The following is a 15,769-nucleotide window of genomic DNA, read 5'->3' as shown; positions in this document are numbered from 1 at the left end:
TATACTGTTGAAGTAGCTCAAATGCCTTGAGTGAGGTGCAAGAAATGTTTATCTCTAAACAAAGCTACCATAAAATTGGTAAATATCCAAACTGCGGCTGTAGCACTGCATCACCGAACTCTCCATCAGTGGATCTGATTTAGGGTCTTATCGACTGGTTTCTGTCTGGCGGTAAAAGTGAAAATTCACCCCACTATGTGAGAAATTGTGAGCATGAACTCACATCTTACCTGTTGGTATCTACTCCCCTCGAAGTTGCTAATTTAAAAAGAAACACGGCTACAATCTATTGCCTGAGTAATATGAAGCCATTTATTTTTTTTAAACTGAAAGACATGATATAGATGTTTATGTACTGGTGTATTTGTTATCCACAAGCTGCAAGATTCTGGCCCGGGAGCTCTTGCCAAACCAGACACCAGAGCAGGAGCAGAGACTTGTAGCGCTCTCGATTTTCCGGCCATTGATTAAAACCTCTTCGCAAAATTTTATGCTCAGCTCTGAAGCCGAGACTCCACTCTGGGAGCAGAGGCTCGCAACTTCGAACCTGTTGTACATTTTTTTGTTTATACAGCATTTGCAGGAGCACAGATTGTCTGTTATGCCCGTTTTCATAGCTATTCACACTGATACCGTAGTGTGAGACACTTTATGGGGCCAGGGTGACCATGCTGAATCGGGGCACATGCGAGTTATTCTACCTCATCTGGGACTGGCATCAGGTTGGCTGACAGTGTGACCGCGGCTCCTCTCCTGTGTCAGCCTGTCCCTCTCTCTGCAGCAGTGCGAGGTGTCTTGGAATGATTTAATGGAGTGCCCAGGTTGTTTGGTACTTTACCAGTTGTTGGTAGAGTCTGTACATAATGCACTCTGGCACATTCTTCTTTCTTCTTTTTCTCTTTCCTTCTCCTCTCCTGCAATGTACTGCACTTTCCGACAGTTCACCCAAGGGACCATTCACGAGTGAGTCTAACAGTAAGTCTATTTGGCCCACAGCTCAGTCCAATAACCTTACTCGCGCAGTTCCAGCAGAAGTTGCTGGTTGGTGACCAGGAGCAGGAACTTAGAAACTATGGGCAGGATTTTCATTGGGCCGTAGAGGCGGGATTGGAGGCGTGTGGGGGGTTAAAATTGCAAAAACTGGCGGGCGGGCCCAACCCCGCCTCCATCCCGCCTCCAAGCAATTTTCATTAATTCATGTCTAATGGTCCCGGCCGTTAAGGCCCTTAACAATCAATAAATAGCCTCTATAATGCCATTTTGAAAGGCCTTTGTGAATATTAACCCTTTTCCCACGTGAAACACGCCTGTTCTGAAACACGACGGTGAAACCTGGCGGGAGCACAATTGGATTGCTGACTATCAGCTGCAGCTCAACCATTAAAGAGGAGATTTGATCAGCCATCAGCAGGTGGCAGGACTTTGTTGTCTCAGGTCTGGGGGAACTTTTAGAAGGCTTAACCACAGCTGTGGAAGGTTGGAGCCTCATACCCATCTCCAGTGTGACCTCCTGGGAAACCCCTCTCGCCACCTTCACTGAGCGCTTCCTGAACTAAGGCATATACCAGAAGCATGGGAACCATTTATTTCCTTCCCTTCTGGACATTAGATGAGGACAAAGACCAGCCGCGGCACCAGCAGAACCATGAACAGCAGCAGCACCAGCAGGAGCAGCACCAGCAGGAGCAGCACCAGCAGGAGCAGCACCAACAACAGCAGCACCAACAGCAGCAGCACCAACAGCAGCAGCACCAGCAGCAGCAGCACCAGCAGGAGTAGCACCAGCAGGAGCAGCACCAGCAGGAGCAGCACCAACAGCAGCAGCACCAACAGCAGCAGCACCAACAGGAGCACCAAGCTGCTGCTCACCCACCTGAAGCTGCACAGGCCAGAAGGGGCCAGCGCATGGAAGCCCGTCAGCGCAGGAGATACCCCCCAAACAGGGTCTACAGACACAGGGTCAGCTACCTCAACATGTCTGAGCAGCAGTGCCAAAGGCGGCTCCGACTTTCGCGAGAGGTAGTGGATGACATCTGCACAATACTGCAACAAGACCTGCAGCCCAGAGGACCAGGTGGTCACCCCTTACCAGTGGCTGTCAAAGTCACCACCGCACTCAACTTTTTTGCCTCCGGCTCAGTCCAGGGATCAGCAGCAGACATCAGCGGCATCTCCCAGGCGGCCGCACACACTTGCATCATACAGGTAACCGATGCCCTCGCGCACAATCACATCCATTTCACCAGGGATCAAGCAAGTGTCACGGCGCGTGCGGTTGGATTCGCTAATCTGGCAGGCTTTCCAAGGGTGCAGGGCGTCATTGACTGCACACATGTGGCCCGTAAGGCACCCCATCGCAATCCAGGTATTTTTGTCAACCACAAGGGCTTCCACTCCCTTAACGTTCAGCTGGTGTGTGACCACAAGAGGAAATTTTGCATGTTTGTGCCAAATACCCTGGCAGTTGCCATGACGCCTTCATACTGCGCCAGTCTAGTGTGCCTCCGCTATTCAGTCCGCCAGACCAACTTAACGGATGGCTACTTGGAGACGAGGGCTATCCCCTGAAGACGTGGCTAATGACGCCGTTGAGGAGCCCATCCAACGAAGCTGAGGACAGCTACAACTCCAGCTACATTTCCACCAGATCCATTATCAAGCAAACCATCGGTTTGCTGAAGATGCGCTTCAGATGCCTGGATAGATCAGGTGGAGCCCTGCAGTACTCAGCAGCCAGGGTCTCCAGAATCATCGTGGTTTGCTGTGCACTTCACAGCATGGCACAGCGTCGTGGCTTGCAGATTCCTGAGGACCAAGTGGCTCCTCATATATCCTCCTCAGATGAGGAGGAGGAGGAGAGCGAAAACGAACATCCTGCAGAGGCCCATCAACCAGCGGCAGCAGTACGTGAGAACATTGCTGCCCGGGATGCAAGGAACGCACTGATCTTGGCCAGATTTGCTTAGCCTAGCCAATCAAGCACTTCTGCCTCGCAGCTTCTTACCTGAGCATCGACAATGGCGAAGAACCAACGGATTCCTAGCAATTTGACCACCATACTGACAATTGCAAGTAATCCTAAGCCCTCAATGTGAAAGTCCCATTCGCGAAATGACACACGCCACAACTACAGCAGTAGCCATCAGATTTTTTATTTACATTATTCATCTGATGGCTTTTTCACATAAAACATCAAATTTCACCCAAGTGACTACCCTTGTGACTATTTGTGCAGTATCTTACTCTTACACGTGCTCCTACGTGGTGCTTCCCCTGTGGCTTCAGCAGATGTGGAGGCCCCTTGCTCACTTTCTTGCTGCTCCTGTCTCGACACCTTTGGCAGGCGTCCTCTGGGGTTGCGAACCTGTGAGGGCTCGTCAACAGTCTGCTGCTCCTGCGGCTGTGCAGGGGTTGAGACGCCGATCTCAGTTGGGTGGGGACTCTGGTGGGGCTCTGACCAAGGGCTCTGCAGTGGCATGGAAGTGTGAGCGCTTGGAGAGGAGCCCCCACTTCCTTGATGTCTGCCACCAACTTCCCTCGCATGGGTCAGGTCCCCCTCAGCGCTTGCAAGTGGCTTGAGAGCACCTTGTTGCACATCAGGAGGGCCATGGGGACCCGTATCTGCACTGGCAGTCCTACTCAGAAGGACTTCCATGAAGGTCTGGTTTCTCTGTTCAATAGATGACCATTGTGCCTCCAGAGATGTCATTCTATTCTGAACACTCACCATGTTTTCTGCACTCTGGCGACTTATCACCTCCGTGGAGGTTGCCATCCTTTCCATGGTGATGCGTCCATGCGCCAATGACTCCACAAAGGCTCTGCTCATGTTCGCTATGGACTCCTCCATTCGCTCCACACTCGCAGCGACCCTGGAGACAAAACCTGCCAGAGACTCCTGCATCTGTTCCTGGAGTTCCAGCACCGCTGATCTTATGGATGGACCCAGAGGCAGGGGGTCAACATGCAACTGAGCCGAGCTGGCAGTGTCCTGCGCCCTCCGACTAGGACTCTCCACTGCTGTCCCTGTCTCCACAATCCGCTGATGCTCACTTGTGAGCTGTGATACACCAGGTGACAACACTACTCTATGTCCCGAAAGTCCCACCGAGGTGTGAGTGTCTGCGCTGGTGCTGGGTGCGCTGAATTCTGCTGACGCTGCGCCCTCAGAGGTTGCAGCTTCTTGAGGCTCATGCTGTTCCTCCTGGCTAGTAGGGACGGTGCTTGCGATGATCCTGTGGGGGAGTAAAGGAAAGAGTCAGAGATGTGATGCAAAGGTTACATGCACATTGCCTATTGCAGATGATCATAAGTCCATCTGTTAGAGCTTCCGAAACATTATGCAATGTCAATGAGAGAGATGGAAAACTTTTCTGTCACCAGCTTGCTGTGATGCACCCGTCTGTCTGCCCCCAACTTGCACATCTTCCTCCACTCCCACGATCTCCAGGACCGCCTCCTCCCAGGGGCTGAGGTGGGCTACTGAGGGTGGCCCTCCTCCTGTCCTCGCTCTTTCTCACTTAATGTGAGCTCTCTTTTCCTGCAATGAGGGAGACAAGTGGAGGTTGAGTGAGAATGAAGGAGTGAGTGTAGAGATTCCATAGCATAGATACTTAGAAGGAGACAAAGATGGAGTGAGGTGGCAAGACCAAGGGCCCTCCCTGTGTGTTGTCAGTTGTTTTCATAGCATCACAGTGATAGGGAGTGTGAGGGCTGCATAGTCGACTAGTTAGGTGAATGTGACCATAGAGAGAGGGAATGGGTAAGGGTGCATGGATGTCAGTGTCAAGTGGGATGTGGAGGAAGAGATTGCTAAAGCTGAGTGCTGGTGAGGAGAGGCAATGGGGATCAGATTGAGGGTGATGGGAAATTCATACTCACTTTTCCAGTGCGCAGAAGGTCATGAAATCTCTTCCTGCATTGAATCCAGGTTCTGCGGGTTACTGATAATGAGTTGACCTCCTCTGCCACCTGGATCCACACAGCCTTGGTTTGCTGGGGAGACTTCTTCCTCCCGGAAGGGAAGAGCACCTCTTTATGAGCTCTTGCTCCCTCAGGGCAACATCATCAAACCTGGGAGCAGACCTAGGTCTCTCGCTGGTCATTCTGCCTCCAGGTCCCTCTAGCATGAAAGGCCAAAAGCTTGGCAGTCTGCAGAAGAAGCAAGGCCTGTTGCAGACCTTAAATGCAGCAGCAATGATGACGTAATCGGAGGCGACTTTCAGACTGGAAAAACTCATTTGCCATGGGTTCCCACACGTTGGAACTCAATTGGCCAATTAAGTTAAAATCGCATCAATCTCCCACATCGATTTAGATTCGGGTGGATAACACGAAATGTGGATTACATGACCCCAGCCCGCCCCGAATCAAAATCCAGCCCTTTGATCGCGCCATAGCTTGGGGCCACTAATAGCATTGCTACTGCTAATCTGGCTGAGCACAACTAACTCAGTACAGACCTGGGAGCTTCCCAGACTGAATGGCTCAGTTACTCAATACCCTAAGTCATTGGGTGGGGGGGGGGGTGGGGGGGGGGGTGTATGGGGGGTCTTCATAGGTGCTTAATCCATGTGTTTGTGGTAGTTTGTGAAAGTTCCTCTTGCTTCAGGTGGAAGGGTCCGATGTCAAATGAGATCCCAGTAAGAGGGTGTTCCTAGCATATACCTTGACCATAATAGACAGAGAGAGAGACAACAAGGAAGTGTTAAAGTGGTGCCACATAATTTGACATAGGATTGGTAATCTGAGGCAGAAAGAGATGACAGATTGGCTGGTGAGAGAAGTGGAAATGGTGCCCTGGAAATGCTCTTCTGACGTAGGAATCAGCGATATTGTTGGTGCAAATCAGAGGGAGCTTTACCCTACGTAACTCGTGCTTAATGCAGACACCGGATGCAAAAGGTGTTAAGTGTTTCATTATCCAGAACAGACGTTCCTCCCCTAATACAACAATTCACCACCTAGCCACACTAAAAAAAAAAGCCAATAACAAATGATGGTGAGAGCATGCCAGTGGCCGTTTTTGGACTAATCTAGCAAAAAGTCAGCATGTACACGAGGGGGCGAATGGCCTCCTTCCATGCAATAACTTTTATGATTAAGTGCCTCACAAGCATCCTATCGTCAAGGCATTTATGTTTTTATAGGTCATTCCTCTCTCATTTTCTATTTTACTGTTTTCACCAATGAAGTGTTTAAGCAACCTTTTGTCATTCTGATACCCCGAAGGAGTGGTCGGTACCTCACATGAGGATTGAATGTGATGGGATCTTTAACCTTCAAAAGGGCTATGTCATTGTTCATCTCTGAGGGCCTGCTAAAGTTTTCATGGATAATCACTTCTTCCACAGATAGTTTTTGCAAACTCTTATTTTTTTCTCTTCTGATTGAACCTGAAAGGAAAGGTTCGGCAGTTAATTTCCATCGATCAGACTAAAGTCTTCTTGAACACAGTTTATATAAGAAACCCTTCATTATTGCTATTGAGATTTCCTGTGATAAACTGACAGCTGAAAGCAACAGCGTGCTATATTTACATTAAAGGTGTGGACATTTGTTAAAAAGAAAAACAACACCCAGTTAATTGCAGGGAAATCATGGCTCCAGTATTCCTCTCCCTCGCCACCCAACATGTCAGATGGCGTGCACCTTAACTGACACAATCTGAACCTGCCTGATGGATGTCCAGGTTCATTAACATTGGCTCAACATTACCCAGGCCTCTGCTCTTTGACATGGACCTGCCCCCAGATTAGTGTTGTGGGATTGGAGGGGGGGGGGGGTGGCGGGGGGGGGCGATGGAAATCCTGAAAGGCTTGCAGCCGTCATAATGGGTGTGGGGCCTATTGGCTGCTGTTGGAAAACAAGCCATAAGGCCTGAGCCCCAACGATCTATTGGGGCCTTGTTTTTTTTTAAAAAAAGAAACTACTTATTTTTTAAGACCACCTTGGCCTTGCTGCTTGCTCTCTCAGATCCTCCAATCTGGGCAAACTTTGGTCACAATAGGGAGAGACAACAGGTGCAAGTCCTACCACTAAGTTTCTTCTGGGTGCCCCTGTGTTTGGGAGCTTGCCTGGCAAATGATGAGGAAAATGAGGAATGAAGGAACTCTTAGGGTCCTCCTGCTTCATTTACATTGTTGATCCTCGCTTGGAACTGCTCCAAGTACAAGCACTCCACCCTCTCCTCAGGGGTTCCCCAGGAAATCTTTGGGTAATGTAAAGGGGGCAGAGACTTGGCATCATGGGGCTACGTCCTTTATACATCCCGGATTGGCTCGTTGGAGAGTAAAACATGCCCCTATACATCTACTGCAGATCATATCGAGAGAAAGATCTAGCACCTATCACATCATCAGGACATCCCAAAGAACTTCACAGCTGATGAATTACTTTGAAATGCAAGCACCATTATTATGTAGGTAAATGCTGCAGCCAACTTGTGCACAGCAAGATCACATAAATAGCAAATGAGGTGACTAGCCAGATAATCTGTTTTGCTGTTGTTTAATGTGAGAGGAATGTTGGCCAGGACACGAGGAGAACTCCCTGCTCTTTGTCAAACGGTACCACAGGATCTTTTACATTCCCTCCTCCTTTAAGCCTCAGTTTAATGTCTCATCCAAAATATGGCACCTCTGACGATGTAGCACTCCCTCAGTGGAGTGTCAGCCTAGAATACGTTCTCAAGTCTTGGAGTTGGACTTCAACCCCTAACCAACTGACTCGGAGGTGAAAGTGCTACCAAATAAGCCAAATCGACAATGGTAACTTGTTCCTTGAAGAATTGGAAAAAGCTTTTTTTTTAAAAAGTCTGATTCTTACCAGTCCGCACAATTATATCACTCATCATTCCCATAGTGTCGTTAACACAATGTGCAGCAGTGAGAATCCAGCGTGGTGAGATGATTGAACCACCACAAAATTCCTGAGCAGAGAAATGACAGAAAATAAACGTAATTGGAAGAACGACTTGAACATATAATCCAGGCCGATTGGCCAGTGCCGTACAGAAGGCGTGCTACATTGTCAGAGGCCCCATCATTTGCACATTAAACTGAGGCCCCATCGACCTGGTTTGAGTAAATGTTGAGGATACCAGGGCACTATTTAAAGGAGAACACAATGTCCTGAGCAACATTTTTCCCACGGCCAACTGGTCAGTAATCTCATTGCTGTTTGTGGGATCTTACTATGCACAAAACGGTTGCTCCTTTTGCTTACATAACATGTTAAAGTAATTCATTGTGTGTGAAGCACTTTGAGACTTTTCTGAGAGATGTGATAAGGCAATATATAAATGCAAGTCTTTTTAAAGCAGAGGGTTACAACACTGCTCTTTCACTTTAGGTTTCGAGTCCTACTCAGACACTTTGGCCACGATTTTGTCTACCGAGGCGGGTCTGGACAGCTGGGGTCGGTGACGGGATGCAAGCCCGCTGCTGGCTCCAGCCCGCTCTGTAGAGTGATCTTACGATGATTGGGCTTGTTAAGCCCGTCCAGCGCATTTCCCGGCCAATTGAAGAAAGCGGGTCTGATGAAGTCATTTGATGATGAGTCATTTGATGACGCGTCATTAGCCGGTTTCCTTAAAGGGACCATGCGCAAATTGATTTTGACAATTCTACAGCATTGACGTGCAGCAACCACTGACAAGCACTGCACAGAGGTGTATGGCTGAACCCAGGCTCTCCCATGACTCCCTCCGTATGCTTATGGAGAGAGACACAGCACGCAGGGAGGTCCTCTTCCCTTCCCATGGGCGGAGAAGACCTCCCCAGGAGATTAACGCAGCCTGGTTGCACATTGCACAGGAGGACACAAGCAGGGATGTCATTAGAAGGACCAGGCTGCAGTGGTGCAAACCTTTCAATGATCCCAGTAGATCACGAAACATTACTGCAAAGCCACACTCAACCTCATCCTGCTGTGCCACTCATCACATCCCCATCACTCTGCCTTCCCTACCCTCCTACTGCACATCCTTACTCACACCAACTTACCTTGCACCTCCCCTCTCTATCTACATTATCACTTCCCCATCTCACTAGCCATCCCTCACACTCACCCTCATCCTAGTGCAATCATACCAACTAACAACACACAAGGGTAGGCAATTGGGTGTTTTAGCCAATGTTCATGTGAAGTTTCTGTTAATGTGTTGTCAAGCATTGAAATATTAATTTCAACACTTTGCAGTTCAACAGATTTGTGTGCACCTTTGGAAGTGGCTCAGTGAGTTGCAGTGAATGGTGAGACATAATGGTACCCCCCGCAATGGCGATCAGTGTGAAAGGAATGGCTTGGGCGCTGTAGGGATGCTTTATGGTGTTGGTGTGGGGTGGTGCCAACTTGGTGCATCATGTGGTTGGTGAAGTAAATCTGACCATGGTGAGGCCATCCCTGGCATCCCGGGCAGCAATGTGGTTGGGTACTGATGCCCTGTGTCCTGTGTAGCATCAGTTGATTGCAGAGAAGGTTGGTGTTGTTGTTGGTGCTGCTGGTGTGCCTGGTTCTGCTGGTGTTGGGACTGATCATGGTGTTATTCTGAGGACCAAGGTGAGAGAGTGTAAACTGTACCAATTCTGATGTAATAGATGGCAGGTGAAAGTGAGGTGACAGAAGCAAATCTGTGAATGCTGAGAGAGGTTGTTCCAATGAGGTGGCACTGGATAGAGAATTGGCTCCAAACACTTGCAAGCTGCATAAAGCTCAATCTGTCTTCCAAATGCAGTACCAACAATTTCTGAGCTTGGAAAGTGAACAGCTGTGAGATGGGAGCATTTATACAACTTTTGCAGCCATCAGGTAATAAGATAATTCAATGCTGAATCCACTCACGACATGCTGAGCTGATGTGATCCCCGAGCAGCGTGTAACCCATTGGGGAACATGTAAAATTGGAAGGTAAGCTTAAAATACTATTTAAGTGCCTCTTAACAATCTCTCTAATGATCTGAATTGCCTCCCCTGCTGCTTGGTGCCCTGGCTAATATTTATCCCTCAACCAACATAACAAAAACAGATTACCTGGTCATTATCACATTGGTGTTTGTGGGAGCTTGCTGTGCACAAATTGGCTGCCGCGTTTCCCACATTACAACAGTGACTACACTCCAAAAGTACTTCAATGGCTGTAAAGCGCTTTGAGATGTCTGGTGGTTGTGAAAGGCGCTATATAAATGCAAGTCTTTCTTTCTTTCTTTTGGTGTCGGGTCTGTTCAGCGATGACAGATCTGACATCTGGGAGACTAGCGTGGAGGCGGCTTGACAGCGGGTTCCCTAGCCGGTCAAAAAAAAATTCCCACCCGACCCGCCACCAAACGCGCCCACTGACCCCCCCCACCCCTGAAAAATTCCCCCATAGAAATGGAGGACATAAAGGTGTTATGGAGCAAAAGCAGCTAAATGGATTTGAGGTGCAGATCAGCCATTATCAAATTGAATGGTGGAACAGGCTCGAGGGGCTGAGTGACCTACTCCTGTTCCTATGTGCCGAAAGGCCAGAGAAGGTTGGTAAACGGAAATGTCACATTGGACAATTAAGGGTTTCAGTTCTGAGGTTTGGTTCAGGCAAATTGTTCCGTTAGAGTAGAAGTGCGCCTGAGCTTAGCCTGTGCTATAACTTGATGATGACACTAGCTTAAAAAAAAAGAAAGTAGCAAATCCTCGGGATTTCCCTCACCTTCATCAGCATGACATTAATTGGAGGCAGAATACTGACTCTTTGGTCTCTTGATCTTAAAGCAGCCTCTCCCAGAGAGGCCCCAGTATTCTCGTGCTAGAAAAGTGTCTGAGGCAGTCTCACCGCTCAGTACGTCGGACTTAATTTAAGCTCAACTAAATTGAGTTTCCTATCACCAAACAAATTCCTACTAAGAGATGGTACAAATGAAAAGCCATACGGAAACGAACAGGTGTGTGAAGACACAGAGGTCACAGGGAGAAAAGGAAAGGGGAGAAACAATGATAGCTTGGAGTTTGAAGGATAACTGCTGATATATTGGAAATGGTAAGGTAGGTGGGGTTAGAAAGCGAAACGTTGAAAGCACAGGAGAGGAAGCAGAAACAGTGATTGATGGGAGTTGGAAGGAGAAACACTGGTAGGTGGAGTTGGAGGTATAAACACTGATGGATGGGAGCTGGAAGAGGAAACACCGCTGAATCGGGAGAGAAGAAGATGGATGAAAGGTAAAAGGAGAAACACTGATAGATGGCAGATGGATGTTGTTATGCCTCATGGACATATTTTGCAACTCTTTTCAAGTTCTGTAAATGGGGAGCTTTAAAAGATGTTAACTTACTTTGTTTGGTAAATCAATGACGACTTGCCATGGCCAGTCATACTCTTTCGATTTGATACCACCAAATATTCTTTGAATGGGTCTTTGTATCACATTCCCTCGGATGCCACACTCAAAGGACTGTACGCCATCTGAGAAGAACAAAAGCATGGACCAATGAAGTGGAGCTTGTTTAGACGTAGAGTCCTTCTGCTAATGCGCAGCAAAAAGGAAGAATGACAGAAGTTAATTGAAGCAATGAACCGAACCTGGAATCCAAATGCTCTGAATTGGTCCAATTCAAATTCATTTTTATAAGCGACCCTGAAGCATGCAGTAGGGCATTACAATTGGCCTCAAAGTTATAGGTTAGAAAGAGAGAAAATATCTTGCTCTTGCTGGGAATCCAGTGCCCAGTACTGGAAGCATGTGTGTGTAGATGTAGGGTAAAGACTGTGATGGCACTCCCTCCTGCAGTCAAATCGCCTGCTGATACTCACTGTCTCACACGAGAATGACCAGTTGTCACGCCAGCAGTTGGTGCCCAGGGAACTGTACTTCACTGAGGTGTCAACACTTCCAGGAAGTGAAGAGGGGAGGGACAATAATTGGCAGAGAAAAATTAGTTTGACGAATTTCTGAATAGGAATAAAACTGAGGGATACAAGAATAAGCATTGATAGAGGGGATTGAATACCATGATGGCTCCTGAACTCTGTGAATAATGGAAATCACATGTCAAGGAAGGCAATTGGTGTGAAGTAGGGTGTAAGGTGGATGGGTTTCCTGGAACGTTCTTTCATTTAACTGCGGAGGCAGGGGGAAATTTTGCTGAGGTTCTCCCTGGGAGTTTATATGGAGCCTGTGACTGAGTGACCTGTAGAAAGAAAGATTCAGAGTGTCCATCCTGTTTAAGAAGCCAGATAGAAATATGTACAAGAACAATTTACCTTTTATTTTCTGGCTGTGAATTTATGCTCCTGTCATTTAATTAGCTGTATGATAGACACCTGTGAGTCATCAGGCAGGATCTTGCTGGAACAGTAACGGTGTGTGAACGACGCAGATTGTTATTCATGTGCAAATTGGTTAACAAGGTCAGGAGATTAAGAGACACGCCGTGAGTTGCAAATCTCCACAACTTGCCGGTCGATTTGTGTTGCTCTGCCAATTGCTTCATGTAATTTTGCCCTTAGCCTTCCTGTTTTTTTTAAAGAATTTGCTGGATTTGCACATTAATTTCCCATTAAACTCACATCAGAACATTAAGTCCGGTAATTAAGAGCGTAAGTACCCTTTTAAAGACATGATAACTTTTAATGCAATGACAATCAACCTCTCTGGCCCAGAAAGGGAAAAATTTAAAGTGTTCAATCTCATTCCTGCATGTCATAAATGCGTTTACAACCACCTTCAGCCAGAAGTGCCGAATGGATGATCCGTATCGGCCTCCTCCTGAGGTCCCCACCACCACAGAAGCCAGTCTTCAGCCAATTTGACTCACTCCACGTGATATCACGAAACGACTGAGCGTACTGGATACAGCAAAGGCTGTGGGCCCCAACAACATCCTGGCTGTCATGCTGAAGACTTGGGTTCCAGAACTAGCTGTGCCTCTAGCCAAGCTGTTCCAGTACAGCTACAACACTGGCATCTATCCGACAATGTGGAAAACTGCCCAGGTATGTCCTGTCCACAAAAAGCAGGACAAATCCAATCCGGTCAATTACCACCTCATCAGTCTACTCTCAAACATCAGCAAAGTGATGGAAGGTATCGTCGACAGTGCTATCAAGCAGCACTTACTCACCAATGACCTGTTCACTGATGCCCAGTTTGGGTTCCGCCAGGACCACTTGGCTCCAGACCTCATTACAGCCCCAGGACATCAAGGCAGCATTTGACAGAGTGTGGAATCAAGGAGCCTTATTAAAACTGAAGTCAATGGGAATCAGGGGAAAAACTCTCCACTGGCTGGAGTCATACCTAGCACAAAGGAAGAAGGTTGTGGTGCTTGGAGGTCAATCATCCCAGCCCCAGGACATCACTGCAGGAGTTCCTCAGGGCAGTGTCCTAGGCCCAACCACCTTCAGCTGCTTCATCAATGACCTTCCCTCCATCATAAGGTCAGAAGTGGGGATGTTCGCTGATGACTGCACAGTGTTCAGTGCCATTCGCAACTCCTCAGATAATGAAGCAGTCCATGCCCGCATGCAGCAAGACCTGGATGACATTCAGGCTTGGGCTGATAAGCGGCAGGTAACATTCGCACCACAAAAGTGCCAGGCAATGACTATCTCCAACAAGTGAGTGTTTAACCACTGCCCTTGACATTCAACGGCATTACCATCGCCGAATCCCCCACCATCAATATCCTGGGGGTCACCATTGACCAGAAACTTAACTGGACCAGCCACATAAATACTGTGGCAACAAGAGCTGGTCAGAGGCTGGGTATTCTACGGCGAGTGTCTCACCGCCTGACTTCCCAAAGCCTTTCCACCATCTACAAGGCACAAGTCAGGAGTGGGATGGATTACTCTCCACTTGCCGGGATGAGTGCAGCTCCAACAACACTCAAGAAGCTCGACACCATCCAAGACAAAGCAGCCGGCTTGATTGGCACCCCATCCACCACCTTAAACATTCACTCCCTCCACCACTGGCGTACCGTGTCTGCAGTGTGCATCATCTACAAGATGCACTACAGCAACTCGCCAAGGCTTCTTCGGCAGCACCTCCCAAACCCACAACCTCTACCACCTAGAAGGACAAGGGCAGCAGGTGCATGGGAACACCACCACCTCCAAGTTCCCCTCCAAGTCACACACCATCCTGACTTAGAATTATATCACCGTTCCTTCATCGTCGCTGGGTCAAAATCCTGGAACTCCCTCCCTAACAGCACTGTGGGAGTACCTTCACCACACGGACTGCAGCGGTTCAAGATGGCGGCTCACCACCACCTTCTCAAGGGCAATTAGGGATGGGCAATAAATGCTGGCCTTACCAGCGATGCCCACATCCCATGAACTAATTAAAAAAATTGTTGGAGATTTAAAAAAATTTAAATTAATTTTTACTTTTTTTCTTACTTTTCCTTTCTGTCCCTTTTTCCTCACTCTCTCTCTTAATCCAATCTTTCTTTCCCTCTTTTTATTTCTCTTTGTATCTGATTTGACTCTAATCCGACCACTTTAATTCACCCTCCTTCTCTGTCGTTCCTGTTTGTTCATCAACCCTTAAATCTCATTGGTTAAGGAGATAGACTATTCATCCCGCCATTCACGAAGGTCCCAGATGCCCCGTTGTCCTCACTGCACTTCCAGCACGTTGAGATGCAAACATTTTTCGAGCTGAAGCAGGAAAAATTCTAACTAATGGCGTAAGCCACGAGATGCGGTTTACGATGCGATCTCCAACAAGATCCGGTCCATCATGTTTCAACTGCCATGGCTGTGAGAGGGTCACTGTTAGGTAAGTGAAGGCTTTGCTTTAGTTAGTGTTATTTCTGGCTCACTGGCTGTCTCTTGACCCAGAACAGTTAAGAAAGTCAGAAGATATGGACATTAGGACCCATCAGAACTGAGAAAGTCAGTGTGGCACATATTCTGATTGGCTTGGAGCCAAATTATAATTCCAGACAAGGGAGGGGGGGGTAAATTCGGTTTATTCCCCCACATGGGTGCACTGGTTTTTGCATTGGTTGCCCGTGTGGTGCCTCTCGAATCCCTTCAGACGTCTTGTTTGTAAGTGGACCTCTTCGACTGCTTGCTTACTGTGGAATTGTTCATGCTGGCTCGTGTTCAAGAAACCTTCTTAAATATATGTTATGGATATCTGGGTCTTGTAGTGTTTGTTTAATGGTCACAACATTGCCCTCAAGCAATGAGCCAATGGCCTGTTCCGTCATGGGACCTAAAAGTACCCTACAAAACTCCTCCTAGATGGAGGCCTTTAACGTAGCACCTCACCAACCAAGTTACCTGGTGGCCTAGAAGCAATTCCATCAATGATTCATCAGCAAATCATCCAGATCACACTTGAAGAATGCACATTTAGCTAGATGGCTGTTGGTGCCTTCTCTATTGACCATGACAGAGATCCTGGACGGATTGGGACAAGTTTACAATGACAATGTTCTACGCAGATCAACTCTACCTTACCGTTTTTTCTCTGCTTTTCTTGTGCATCCTCCAGATAATGGTAGCTTGGTAGATAGAAAACATACTGTTGACCTTCTGTTACTGTTTTCTTCCTAGGTACCAAACTTTCAAGATAGTCTTTGGTTATTTCCCCAATTCCAATAGCATAGATATCTGCAAAGTGAAAGCGGGACAAGAAATTAGAGAGCGCATAATTAGAGATAGCAAAGCGCACTAATGCTATTCAAGGGGAACCTCCGTCTCACATGTGATATAGGGATGCTCATTTGGGAATGAGGAGAAAATAACTGAATAAAATATTTTAACAAACTATTCAAC

At 47.6% G+C, this 15,769-nt stretch overlaps 1 protein-coding gene across 4 annotated transcripts in view; it reads right to left on the bottom strand.

Moving 5' to 3' along the window:
* Positions 1 to 15,769, bottom strand: part of LOC147102105 (complement factor B-like) — a 110,871-nt gene that overhangs the window by 15,977 nt on the left and 79,125 nt on the right. For all 4 annotated transcript variants that reach the window (XM_085964317.1, XM_085964318.1, XM_085964316.1 and 1 more), the window contains 4 exons: positions 15,452 to 15,604; positions 11,307 to 11,437; positions 7,828 to 7,930; positions 6,245 to 6,395 (listed from right to left, as the gene is read on the bottom strand). In XM_085964317.1, coding sequence (XP_085820443.1) covers positions 6,245 to 6,395; positions 7,828 to 7,930; positions 11,307 to 11,437; positions 15,452 to 15,604 — 538 coding nt within the window. The remainder of the gene's footprint in view (positions 1 to 6,244; positions 6,396 to 7,827; positions 7,931 to 11,306; positions 11,438 to 15,451; positions 15,605 to 15,769) is intronic.

Source organism: Somniosus microcephalus, chromosome 22, assembly GCF_052327205.1.
Source record: "Somniosus microcephalus isolate GS21.2 chromosome 22, FLI_Smic_1.0, whole genome shotgun sequence".
Lineage (NCBI taxonomy): Eukaryota > Metazoa > Chordata > Chondrichthyes > Squaliformes > Somniosidae > Somniosus > Somniosus microcephalus.
This window is presented reverse-complemented; position numbering and strand designations above follow the sequence as displayed.